This window comes from Clinocottus analis, unplaced genomic scaffold (assembly GCF_023055335.1).
Source record: "Clinocottus analis isolate CAN_PGR_092001 unplaced genomic scaffold, fCliAna1.0.p SCAF_9, whole genome shotgun sequence".
NCBI classification, from domain to species: Eukaryota; Metazoa; Chordata; class Actinopteri; order Perciformes; family Cottidae; genus Clinocottus; species Clinocottus analis.
The window spans coordinates 5,459,769-5,473,530 of NW_027176251.1; the positions used below are offsets into that span (position 1 = coordinate 5,459,769).

General features: G+C 43.9%; 1 protein-coding gene across 3 annotated transcripts in view; it reads left to right on the top strand.

Moving 5' to 3' along the window:
• galnt1 (UDP-N-acetyl-alpha-D-galactosamine:polypeptide N-acetylgalactosaminyltransferase 1) overlaps window positions 1–13,185 on the top strand; it is a 33,147-nt gene extending 19,962 nt beyond the window's left edge. Inside the window, exons 3-14 of one of the 3 annotated variants that reach the window (XM_068569352.1) lie at window positions 138–277; window positions 418–586; window positions 4,116–4,282; window positions 4,908–5,035; window positions 5,162–5,241; window positions 5,598–5,768; window positions 7,764–7,881; window positions 8,164–8,344; window positions 9,127–9,266; window positions 9,470–9,568; window positions 10,417–10,551; window positions 11,026–13,185. In XM_068569352.1, coding sequence (XP_068425453.1) covers window positions 139–277; window positions 418–586; window positions 4,116–4,282; window positions 4,908–5,035; window positions 5,162–5,241; window positions 5,598–5,768; window positions 7,764–7,881; window positions 8,164–8,344; window positions 9,127–9,266; window positions 9,470–9,568; window positions 10,417–10,551; window positions 11,026–11,172 — 1,674 coding nt within the window. In that variant the 5' untranslated portion in view covers window position 138 and the 3' untranslated portion in view covers window positions 11,173–13,185. Of the gene's footprint in view, window positions 1–137; window positions 278–417; window positions 587–804; window positions 1,057–4,115; window positions 4,283–4,907; window positions 5,036–5,161; window positions 5,242–5,597; window positions 5,769–7,763; window positions 7,882–8,163; window positions 8,345–9,126; window positions 9,267–9,469; window positions 9,569–10,416; window positions 10,552–11,025 lie in introns of those variants that run through there. The other 2 variants (XM_068569353.1, XM_068569354.1) reach the window with 2 other exon arrangements.
• Window positions 13,186–13,762: the final 577 nt, after the last annotated feature.

The window sequence follows — 13,762 nt, forward strand, 5'->3', positions numbered from 1 at the left end:
TACAACGTGATCTCTTCTGCAGAACTTTGGAACATCCTGTGATTGTGTGTGCAGCTCAGAAACTCACCATCTCTCCTCACCTCAGCTAGAGCCTAACCATTTCTCTCCTCCCCTTCTGTCTCCCATTACTCTTTTAGGATGCGGAGGTTCGCTTACTGTAAGGTGGTTTTGGCCACTTCTCTAGTCTGGGTGATGCTGGATATGTTCATTCTGCTCTACTTCAGCGAGTGCAACAAGTGTGACGACAAAAGAGAGAGAGGACTGCCGGGGAGACAAGGTGAGTGTTGTCGACCACACGTAGACATGTGATCATGGAGACGCACTCTCACATCCTCCAGCACACTCGCTGTGTTTCACCTGTGTGTTTTATGTGTGTGTGTGTGTGTGTGTGTGTGTGTGTGTGTGTGTGTGCTGCAGATGCCATGACCAGGCCGCGGGACGGGCCCGGGGAAGGCGGAAAGCCTGTGGTGATCCCAAAGGAGAACCAGGAGAAGATGAAGGAGATGTTTAAAATCAACCAGTTCAACCTCATGGCCTCGGAGATGATTGCTCTCAATCGGTCACTGCCTGACGTCCGCCTGGAGGGGTGAGCAGCCTCCCTGCAACTAATCATCTGTCCTGAAACCTGAAATCAGTCATAGTGAGCCCCTCTAAAGGATAGTTATGGTCATGATTAACGACATAGACATATATATATATATATATATATATATATATATATATATATATATATATATATATATATATATATATAGGGTATGTAACTGGGACTTAAATAATACTGGCTTTTATCTCAAAGGCCAATAGCCCAGTGGTTTACCTTAAAGACTGCATTACATTAAGGAGGTAAGGATACAATATAAATTACCTTTTTTTTAAATTTTGCTTCAGTAATACTTGCTATGTGCAATTCACAAGGAGCTAATGAGGTGTAGTTTAGTCTCACTTAAGTGTCTGTCAGTGCCCGTGGCTGCAGGTTGTTCAGTCATCAGACAGGCAGAGAGAGGAACAGCAGACAGGTGTGCATCCAGCCAGCAGCTCGGAAGGTATGTCAAGGTTAGTTCAAGCAGGTGGAAACCAGTTTGGCCTCCTATCCCCCGCTGCCCTTTTATGCGCTTCAGTAGTGGAACATGCATAGATCAGTAATGAAGGTTTTCTAAGCGATAGACAGAAAGACTGACTGACAGACACAAGACTGACAGGCAGGAGCACATGCACACTAGACGGGCGAGAAAGAAAAAGAAACATTGATCCGTGAAATGGGTTTTAGTCTTTGAGCGAGAGTTGATTACTAGGTGTGTTTTCACTCAGCCTTCTCTCCGTCTATCTGCTTTTCCAATTAGGAGATAAGACCGAGTCAATATCGAGCAAGGCAATGTCTCAGTGTGTGTAGGTACCGTGTGTGTGTGTGTGTGTGCGTGTGTGTGTGTGTGTGTGTGTGTGTGTGCGTGTGTGTGTGGATCGGCAGGTTTAGGGAAACTGTGTGAAATGAATTCATCATCGCCAAGCAGGTCACCATTAGCTGGAACTTTGAAGTGGAAACTGGCTGTTAGTTTATTTTCATTATTGTCAGCAGTGCAGTCATTGAGTCTAAAAAAATAGACAGGACATTACAGCATGCACGTGTTTGCATGCGCATGTGCTTGGGTGGATCTACAGTATATGAAACCACTTTCCATGACCACACCTTTCAGACATCTTAAAATGTTCTCCTTTTCAGAATTTTTATGAGAGTGCACATAGTATGTATGTATGTGTATGTGTGGGCCTTCGTTTAATGTTGCAAGAGTGATGCAGTTAAATCAGAACAGCCTGCCCGCCCATCCCCGTAATCCACTGGTTGGAGAAATGGCCTGCAACTCATTACCCTGCTTGGCTGTTGCCAAAAGTTGCTCCAGCAACTGTTTGGATACACAGGACTCACAACCACTCCTCAGTAATTGAAATCCACATGATGCGTTCATGCCTTCATGTGTCAAAACATGTTTCGGTTTCCATCTGCTGCACAAAGAAGATTGTGTCTGAAAAGTGTAGAGTCTTTGTTGTTCTGTCTGTGTTTGCGAGAACAGAGGAGTAATGAACTGACGTGAATAAAAGCTGAGAGACTCTTAGGATGTGTCTGTTTTTAACAGTGAATCATCTTGTGCGATCATCGACCTCTCTTTCTAGCAGAGAGTAGTAACGCACAAGCACACCACAGACTGAGAATCGCTGTGTGCGTTATCTAACGCGCTCCAGAGGCAGCTGCAGGATGGAGAATATTCTTGACCTCCTCTCCTCCTCCGCCGCTGTTACATTCCTTCTGTCAGAATCGGCAGCAGAGAGAGGAAGCGTTCCAGCGCTCTGGACGATCACAGGGTGGGAGGGAGTTGTGATGAGGGATCATATTCCATTTGGCTGTTGAATCTGTCAGAGGAAAGAAGTCACAAGCTGGCCTCAGTTTCGTCATGAATAGATGACAGTTGGAGCAGCTCACTGAGCGTCTTTTGACAGAAACACTTCGACTGAGACAGTTTAAGGTCAGCGAGCTTGCCGGTATGATTGCAGGCGCTGGTGTTTCTCGACCAACAGAGATGTTCCTCAGATGTGAGACGGGACTCTAACTCGTTCTTCAGCAAAAGTGACGTGTGCTTAATGTTTTTTTTTTGTTTGTTCTCTTCTTAGAGGGTAATGTTTAGTAATTGGATTAGTCTATATTTTCTGCCATCTGTTGTGCAAATCAATCCATCTGTAATATGTGACTTATTATCAATGACAAGCGCATGCTTTCAAAGCTGCTGGTGAGATGATTATGAAAGATTTGTACGCCTTAAAATGGTGGAAAGAATGTAACAAAATTCTGCAAAACTTTGGCGATAGACTTTAAGGCAGTGTAATGTGTGGTGTTGTGTGCAGCATCTACAGGAGTCTGCATAAAACTGTCTAAAATGTCATCAATCACTCTTGTAGGAAGCCGCAAATTGAAAGATTGCCTTTCTTGCAACTCTCAAACCGTTTTTCTTGGCCAAAGTAATACAAGTGTTTATAAGCTGCAATATGGATACAATCTTCTGTTACTTTATACAATAATGTTTCATAAAAGTGATACATATCATAGAATATGGCAGTAGATTTTCTGGAAAAGAAAAGCTGGGAATATGTGCGACTTTAACACAAGGGGAAAAAAAAGAAATAAAAGCAATTTCTTTAATGTCTAAAACAAGATTATTTTCATACTGAAATATAACAAACCATCAATGCTGCCATTGATGGTTCAAAGGTGAAACTAAATAAATCTAAAATTCATAACTATGCTTTGTAAAGTGGTCAGATGTAATTAAAATAACACAAATGTACTACACACCGGCGAATACGGTGGAGAACTCTTCAAATAAGTCTGTGACACTAACATCCATCTTCTCTTGTCTCCATTCATGGCTGCTCTTCTCTGTCAGACATTTACATCTCTGTGTGTTTCTCAATAGGAGAGTCTGAAGTGTGTGTGCTCTACACTGCTATGACAATGACTCACACTCTAATTAGCATCACTAATCAACTGTCATCATGCTGACCCACTATTTCTGTCTATCTCCGTCTAAATTTGGGAATACACGCTCGGCTGCTCGCTCATTATTCACTCTCAGTTTCAGTGTTTGAAGTTGATAAAAATATGATTTTTCTGTGAGATATTCATGACGAACAGCTTAATGCAGTGATCCCATGACTGACTAATGCTGTTTAGTTGATGTTTAAGTCTCTCTTGTGTGGACTCACTTAAGCTGCAGCTGTGTGTAGCCGTCTCCTACAATCAGACAGAGGCTGGGTTGTGATGTCTCTCCCACCGTGTTGTTCTCTCCTCTCACTCCGTCTGTCGGTTTCGTTTTGGGTGTGTGTTTAAAAGCCTACAACTTCACTTACCGCACATGTGGATGTCTTTGTGCAACCACGTGTGTTGGTTTTCAATTCAATTCACCCCTTGCTGTCATTTTGAAAGTGTGTTGTCTGTTGATTTGAAATGTACTTTGTGTATGTATACATGTGGTGTTACGGTAAGTATCTGCCTATCATTCTGCATTGTAAGCAGCTTTTTAGCCGGGAAGTTTTTTGTTTCTGATTATTTCACTTTCTCTTTGTAGGTGTAAGAACAAGTTGTACCCAGATAATCTCCCCCGTACCAGCGTGGTGATTGTATTTCACAATGAGGCGTGGAGCACACTGCTGCGAACCGTCCACTCCGTCATCGACCGATCACCTCACACACTACTGGAGGAGATTGTCCTGGTGGACGATGCCAGCGAGAGAGGTACACACACACACACACACACGCACACACACACACACACACACTTATACACTGCAGATAATTCCTTCACCTCTGGTTTGAGGCTTAACCTATTTTTTCGCGTTACTGTATGATTTTCGTGGAGTTTCTGTGTGTAGTTGTATTTGTGCATGTGTCTGTGTGAGTGTGTCGGCGCTGGAGCCCAACAGCCAGTCAGCATATATGGCCTGTGTGTGCCACTCCACCCTGTGCAATGCTGGTAATCCCTGTTTGGGGGAGATTAGGTCTTTAATTCGCCAGCCGCAGGGATTACACTCTGTTATTACCCTCAATCCCCCCCCATCCGCCGCCACACAGCACCATTTCACCCTATGGGACCTCAGGTTGTGCAAATCAGAGGGTGTGTGTGTGTCGGGGCGGGGGATGCTGGTAGGGAAGCTCTCTGCAGGTAGAAGGGATGTCGGCAGGCATGCTAAAACACATTCACACAAGCAAAAACACAAACGTGCAGTTACTTTTGATCTCTGTTGCTACATCATAAATAGTCTGGAGGAGTGGCTCGTAATCTATCTTCTGTAGTGTGAGTGTTTTATGTGCTTGTGTGTTTATTGGATTTGTGTTTATGTGTTTTATTTGTATGGTTAAGATTTCCTGAAGCGGCCGTTGGAGCAGTATGTCAGGAGGCTGGAAGTCCCTGTCAGAGTGGTGAGAATGGAACAGCGGTCTGGACTTATCCGTGCTCGCCTCAAGGGAGCGTCCCTCTCCACTGGCCAGGTGTGTGTGCGCATGCACCGATGTGATCCACCACCCAGTGACCTGCTCACCATACAGAGAGAGTGTGTGTGTGTGTGTGTGTGTGCACCGTTGGCTTTGTCTCATGTTTTCTCTCCATGTTTCTAGGTCATAACCTTTCTGGATGCTCATTGTGAATGCACAACAGGCTGGCTTGAACCTCTGCTCGCCCGCATCAAGCAAGACAAGTAAGACACACACACACACACACACACACACACACACACACACATATGCCATACATACCTATGGCAAGCATCAGAAAAAATCAATGAACTATTGTTGAGCCTGCAGGGAGCTTGCCTGTGTTTATTTTATGCTTAATTTAGTTTTCTTTGTTTACTGCTCCCAGCACACACACACAAGCACACACACGCACTCACAGGGTCGAAGAGGGTGTAATGAGCGATGGATGATGTGAATGCTTTTGGCTCTTGAGGTGCCACACCTCGCAGATGAGCACTCAGCTGTGATTGATGTCCTCCCATGGCTTTGAAAAGAAGGCTGATGAGCGCTTGTGCCGATGCGTTTGCGTTTGCTCCAGGAGAACAGTGGTGTGCCCCATCATCGACGTGATCAGCGACGATACGTTCGAATACATGGCAGGATCCGACATGACGTACGGGGGCTTCAACTGGAAGCTCAACTTCCGCTGGTACCCTGTTCCCCAGAGAGAGATGGACCGCCGCAAAGGAGACCGCACGCTGCCCGTCAGGTGGGTGACACTGCGGGACGATCCAGGGTTTAACTTTCCTTTTTTGAAGCCTCTTTCAGCTTGTTATTTAATGCCTACCAGTTGTGCAGCTGACCCTTTACCCCTCTCTGTTGAGTCAAGTGTAAAGAGAATTTGTCTGCAGGACAAAATTGAGTCATTAGTAAAATACCACATGATCATTCACAGTAACTGTCAGTCAGTTGTTTAAAATAACTCGTAGCCGGTGAGCTTCAGCGTTGCCGATAGGCTTTTACAATTGATGAGTGCACAGTTATCGCGCTTCACCATTTCATTTACCACAGTTAATTACTGTGAAATGCCTTTCAGGAATAAATGCTGAAAGAATGCAGTGAACCTGACTGTGCAGCTGAAGACGAGATGTTATAGTATATGAGAAGATTCAGTGTATTTTTAATCCTTGTATCTTTTCTCATGGCTCAGACCTTGATACTAAAATCACAAACGTATTTCTGCCTGTCTATCATCTCTTCTTCTTCTTGTTTTTAAGCACGCTTGACATTATTTAAGGTCACAAATATAATATATCTTATACAACACTATGTTCCCCTGTTTTCGATGGTTTTTCACAGTAGTGCCAAAACTGTGTTGCAATGGCTAGGTAGGAAAATAAAAAGTACTTCAGACTAATCTTGTCCTGTTGAATTAGTTATATATTACTGAGAAGATTTAAACACTATTGCACATAAACAAGTTTTCAGAATGAAGCTTGGTTATCAGATTTCCGTCCAGCACAGACTTAGTCCCATAACTTAGTCCCATAGTACCGGTTTGCCCGTTGGAAAACAGTAGCATCAATCAGTAAGAGTAACAATGATGTGATTTCAACTTCTTACATATGGATTTGGTATTAAATGACTGCTACTGTAAGTACCTTCAGGGCTTTTGTTCATCACTACCAGCCTGCTGCTGTCACACTCTGAGGATCCTCACAGTGACATTTTTAGGAGGAAACCGCAGCAGCCTAACTGGTTGTTGTGTACTCATCCTCGAACTTTTTATTTACAGCACAGCGCAACATCTTTGTGGTCACTTGTAAAGTGTCTCTTTATAGCTATTGGACATAACAAAAACACACCAGCATTCACGGTCTTAAAAGTCTTGTGGAAAAGCCTTTGAACATATTAAATGACCTCGTGTCCATTTTGTCCTTCAGATAAAAAGATGAAAGAATTTACCACGCGATGACCTGGAAGCATTGTTGGTACAAAATGTTGCCCTGTACTTACGGTTGTTGTGTATGTTTTTACTGTAGCAGTGTTTATTTTAATGTCAGTCTTTTTGATAAACATGTTTTTATGTGACTCTTTGTAAATGTTCACTGTTTTAGATGAATCTTTAATTAGAAATTGTTTTGCACGACAATGTTCTTCTGTGTTTGTTTAACTGTGACGTGTTTGACTCTTGTAACAAAATATTGATTGAATTGTTAGCTGAAGAGTTAAGAGAGCTTTGACATGTTTACAGTTAAAAGAAAAGCACACGTATCTATTTTTAATATTGCCATAATTTACCACTTTGTTCTTTTCTGTGATTGTAAACAACATCTGTGTTGTTCAACAAGATAATATTTGTGTTGCTCATTATTTCCCACTTTCAGCCCAACGGGGTAAACTGTGTGCACTCAGGATATGTTTCATCCGTGTTTGTTCACTTGTATGTGTATTGTGTGTTGGTAAGGAAAGCAAAATCAGGCCGTAAAGAAAATAAGCCTGATCTACAATGGAGGAAACTGTTCTGTGGGAGAAACGGGGGCAGAGCTTTGAGGCCTTTAAACACTGGCACACAGCAGAGAAGTGAGCAGAAAAACAGAGAATGAAATAACAGGAAAACAGTCGAGAACTGGGTGAGAGTGGTGAAACATAAAACTCTGATTGGATCTGCAGATACCATGTGACCTTCAGAAAGCAGAACTTAAGTGCCACTGTCCCAGCGCTCTTTCAATTTACCCTGCTGTCCTGTCCCGTCTCTCTCCAGGACTCCCACCATGGCAGGAGGCTTGTTCTCCATAGACAGAGATTATTTCCAGGAGATTGGCACGTATGACGCAGGCATGGACATCTGGGGTGGAGAGAACCTGGAAATCTCTTTCAGAGTGAGTGAACCCACCCGCAGCCAATTGGCATGCCTGTCTTCTCCCATGTAACGGCAGGCGACACACACATGCACATTACATTTGTAAGTTTGACTTCTCTGACTGAATTGTTGACACGACTAATATTTTGTCAGGCGTCGTCCTGGCTGGCTATTGATCGAGCAGAGTGTCACAACACAGACAGAACCTCTTTGTGCCATCCAGCTCCCAGCAGAGGCCTTCCAGCGTCTCTATTCTACAAAGCGTATGTGCGTTGATGCCAGATCTGTTTTTGTTTCACAGATTTGGCAGTGCGGTGGGACGCTAGAGATCGTCACATGCTCTCACGTGGGCCACGTGTTCAGAAAGGCAACGCCCTACACGTTTCCTGGAGGAACGGGACAGATCATCAACAAAAACAACCGACGCCTGGCCGAAGTCTGGATGGATGAATTTAAAAACTTCTTCTACATCATCTCTCCTGGTGAGTGTGTGTGTGTGTGTGTGAGTGTGTGTGAGTGTGTGTGTGTGTGTGTGTGTGTGTGTGTGTGTGTGTGTGTGTGTGTGTGTGTGTGTGTGTGTGTGTGTATGTGTTTGCACTCGTGCAAGTATGTGCTCATGTGTGGAGTTTAATCTCCGTGACAGGTAAGATCTATCCATTAACCCGGGGAGTGTGATATTGCAGCAGTGACTCAACAGTGCAGGATGGGAGTTGGCGAGTAATTTCACGCTAAGAAGCATCTATTGACTCACACACACACACACACAGTCACACACTCACACAAGCTGGCAAAGGAGAGACCACCAAGAGTGCAGCATAAGTCACTAATATAGACAATAATAATAAATGGCTCGAGACTTACTCAAGTCAGCTACATTTAATCCGATATTCAATTATATTCAATGTGTTTAATATCTTATTTTTAAAGGTTTTATAGGCTGTGCTGTCAGAGAATATACAATAAGTTGCTGTAAAAAGAGATCTTATTGAGGGTGAAAGAACGCTCCAATTATTTTTTGCTACAAGCAAAAGTTTTATGTGTTTTTTTTAATAACAATGATTGACCAAGTACTTGTGCAACTCTTGTCTGGGTGCTTCAAATAATGTGTGACCTCATTCTACTTTACTAATGACACACTTTGAATACTGCTTATATGGAAAACTGAATTTGAAAGCGACTCAACAAATACTGCATTGTTTGGATGTAGTTTGGGCGCTTAGTTACTGGCCTTCCTGTTCATGTGTGTGCGTGTGCTTGTGTCCAGGTGTGACCAAAGTGGACTATGGTGACATCACATCTCGCTCGGCTCTGAGACAAAAGCTTCAATGTAAACCCTTCAGTTGGTACTTGGAGAACGTCTACCCTGACTCTCAGATCCCTAGACACTATTACTCCCTCGGAGAGGTAAACTCATTCGCACACTCATACATGGGCTGACTCACACTTTTTTTTTTGATACTGTTACTTCTGTAAGACACAGACACTGTGATTCACTGCCTTTAAAACCTAAGCCGACACAATTATTCTGAATCCGTTTGAATTAAAGAGTTTATTGTTTGTACTCATAATGCCTTGCTCAATGTGGTTTCTGTGTGTATTCTACTCAGATCCGCAACGTGGAGACCAACCAGTGCCTGGACAACATGGCCCGCAAGGAGAATGAGAAAGTCGGCATCTTCAACTGCCACGGCATGGGAGGCAACCAGGTACCCGAGGAGGGAAAATAACACAAAATATACAACCAATACCTTAAAGATTATTTTGTGTCAGTATTTCTTGTGAACCAACCAGTGGGCAAAAGCTGCAGGCAAAGGAAAATAATATAACATGGATGTGTGCTTACATTAAAATAACAGACATGCATGCAAGCATGTAAGAGGATGTTCTTATTCCATTATTTGGCAAGATATCTCTTTGTATGCTTTGCGCTCTGAAGCTCTGAAGTGGTCTACTGCAGCAGACCTTCACCCATATCCCTGGCAGGCGTCTCTGAGGTAGTTAAGAAGGTCCTCAATGTCAAGATTAAGGGCAACCTGGGCCATTACCACAAGCTATCCAGTCCTATATAATCAAAGTGAGAGACCGTGACCTTCAACATGCACCGGGGCGGTTTGCTTCCGAGTGTGAAGGAGTGGGGATGAAAGCCAGCGAGTCAGTGTGAGACCCTGGTGCTCTGCCGGAAACCAGCGGATGTCTCTCTCTGGGTTGGAAGTGACTTGCTGCTCCGAGTGAAGGAGTTCAAGTATCTCGGGGTCCCCGAGTTTGAGACGTCACAGGCAAGAGGGCGCTGAACCGGAAGACCGAGCTCTCAATTTGCCAGTCAATATACCCGTCCCCCTGAGAACTGCTAGAATGAGATTGCGGACACAAGGGTCTGGTGGCTCGGCTCAAACTCTGAGCGAGAAGCTCAGACATTTGGAGCTACGAGGAGAGCCCCCGCTCCTCAAAGTAAATCCTCTTAACAGCACAGTCATTCCCAAGCAGTTATCATGAAAGAGAGATAGAAAAATCTAAATGTGTTTTGAGATCTGGAATCTGTTTGTGTCACATGCAGGTTTTCTCCTACACGGCCAATAAGGAGATCAGGACCGATGACTTGTGTCTAGACGTGTCCAAGCTAAACGGACCCGTCATGATGCTCAAGTGCCATCACCTCAAAGGCAACCAGCTCTGGGACTACGACCCCGTGGTGAGTGGAAGACGTTAGGAAAATGTGCTTGTTAGAAAACCTGTTTTTGTATGTCCTCACACACAGCACACACAGTAGATTCAACATACACACACTAACATAAACAAAAGGTTGTCATGCAGCTCTTGAACCAGAAAAAAATCCTGCAAGTGTGTGTTTTTTCTATTTTAAATCTCTATAAATAACACAAGTAACATTGGTACTAAACCATTTCTGTCTTTGAGTATTTCTTGTTGCAAAAATACACTCTGTGCAGTTTACAGAAAAGAAAGTCGTCTTGTGATAAGCACAGCTCCAAAAATACAGGCCAAACCTCAAAGTCTGAAAAGAACATGCAATTTTGAAATTTCAAATAAAAATATATACGTAAATTGGAACAGGTCATTGTTTACGTAGCCTTGTGAGACCAAATGAACCCGTCACAAACCTGACCTCCCGCCCCCCCCTCGCTCCCTCTGTGTCCCCACTGTGCAGAAGCTGACCCTGATCCACGTCAACAGTAACCAGTGTCTGGACAAGGCCACTGAGGAGGACAGCCAGGTGCCCAGCGTCAAAGACTGCACACACGCACGCTCCCAACAGTGGCTACTCCGCAACGTCACACTACCAGAGGTCTTCTGACCACACTCGGCACACTCACAAACGCACACACTCATCCACACGGCGGCCCAGCGTAAGCAATCAGGGGAACAGACTTGTTTATTGAAATTGGGCACAAGGAACGGAAAGACTTCCCACGAAGGGATTCGGGAAGAGAGGAGGCCGGATTGGACGGTACTACCTCTGCCGGAGATCAGAGGGAGGAGTGCGTTTGAACCTCCTGAGAGCGAGAAAAGAGGAAAAACTTCCTCTCGGAGACGATGGCTGTTGTTTTACGTTTGTTTGTTGTTTTTTTGAAGAGATTTTAACGCGAAAGGGTGACTCGCTCGCTGGCCGTGACTACGAGACTGACCCGTTGAGTCGAGGTTTGCACTCGCCGCTTCCCTGGACAAAGCAGTCCAACCCTCAAGTCATCATGTAACGTTTACTGACTGCCTCTTATGGAGAGTGTGTGCACTTGTGTGTGTGTTTGAATGGGTGTGTGTACTCTGACATGAATGTATGCTTTGAGACGGGGCCTGAATTCTTTTTTTTCTATTTTTTTTTTAATTTAATTTTGTAATGGATTTTAAAAATGAAGGTGTGTGCGCGTGCGTGTGCATTTGTGTGTGTGTGTTTGTGTGTGTGTGTGTGTGTCAGTCAGAGCCCCTCCTCCAGTCTTGCAGCGGTGTATGTCTCCCCCTGGTGTTACTCCCGGGCATCTCATCCTACAGACTTGGGCCTCGAGGCCGAGGAATTTCCACGGGACCGCACATTAAAAAAAAACAAAAAAAAAACGAGAGGACCGAACACAAGGACCCGACGTCTGCCTCCCCGCAGAGATCTAGAGATAGGAATATGATGTTTGTGATACCTTGAGATTTCTATGTCAAGTTTTTACATGGCTTTGTCTGTTTCTACAGTCCTGTGAGAGCCACAGAGCAGTAACCCTAGTCTGTCTGTCCGTCTCTGTTGTCTTTAAAGATGTTTAACATAGAGCTTACACAGACACACACACAGAGGAATCTGCATATATAACTGATACTCACTGCCTAATGTAGTGTTAAACTATAGGGAGCTCTCTCACAAGGCACTACATATTCCCACACACATCCTGTATACAAATAGGAATAAGGCTTCACTGGCCTGATACTTTAATCCATTTTGTCATATCTTCTTCTCAATGACCTCCTAAAAGAAATACACTCCAAGGGCTTCTTTCCTGCAGTGGAGTGTGTGGATGGATGTGTCTTGCGTGTGTGTGAGAGTGCGTGCGTGCGTGTGTGTGTGCGTGTGTGTGTGTGTCTTCGGCACTAATCCCCAGTCCATCGGCTCCCTGTTTACCAGGACAAACAGCTCTGAGATTCCTCGCTGTTGGACAAACAGTAGACTAGCGTAGACTGACGTCAGATCAGCGTATCCCTGCGTCTGTTGTACAAAAGAGCGAAAGCGGCTTTTCTTCTTTTCAACCGAGCAGAGTCTCTGCACCCTCCGGAGGACATATCTATAGTAGGAAAGGAAGCCTGGAAAGCTGTTGTTAAAATACCCGACATGTTGCATCGGTGATTTTGGAGACTTAATCAGGGACAGAATAATAATTGAAGAGAGTGGGAGTGACGATTTGAACTGTGGATTATGAAGAGCGGAACAGCAGAAGACATATCTTAATCCATAACTACATATCTCACTGTGCAAGCTCACCTGCAGTATACTAGTCATATCTCAGTGAGCCAGATAGATACATGGCTACGTTAGTTTGTCATTTTCATTTCAACCATCAATGATTTCTTGATTCTGTTTTTTGTTTTTTTTTGTATCACTCCTGCGACTCCGAGCAGGAGAGATGATTTCATAAAGGTTTGAACCATTTGGGCTTCCTCCAGTGGAGGAGGGGTTTACACAAAGGTTCGTCCTCGTTGTGGACACGATAATGAGAGAAGGACGTCGACTGATTTCCTGTCTGAGCGACTGACTGCGTGGGAAAGATGTGAACGTTTTTTTTTTGATTGTGTGACAGCGGGAGTGTAATGATGGATTTGATTCTTTTTTTTTGGAGGGGGGAATAGGGAGGGAGGGGTTTGAAGTCAACTGACATGTCCAGGCTTCCACACTGAGCTGATCCAAATGTAGAAAATAAAGTGAAAAAGTTTACAGAACAATATGAGGAAAATGTTGATTTCTGCCTCATCGCACACTTTCTCTTCCGTCAGAAACCGTAACGGCTCGCTTTGCTTTTTTTCTGTAAACCAAAAGGTAAGTTGACATTCAGTGGTTCTCTGTGTGCATCGTTGAGGTCTGATACATGTTTTAAATGCATTTCCTTCCTCGTGAATCATTTGGAAATAAGCTTCTTTCTTCTTTTTTTTTTGCCTCCTTTTCGACGACAGCGTTATGTTTTTTTTAGATGGTCCTGATGAATATTATATCTCTAGAATGCCTGATGGGCATTTCTCCAAATTTGGCACAAATCTCCACCTGGACTCAAGGATGAAGTGATTATATGCTGGTGCTTTAAGGTCAAGGTCACTTTGACCTCCAAGCCAACACATTTTTGTAAGAACCTTCTGAGATTTTTTATTTTTTTATTTTCTCCAAATTTGGCACAAAGATCCTCTTATTAGGTTGGCACAAC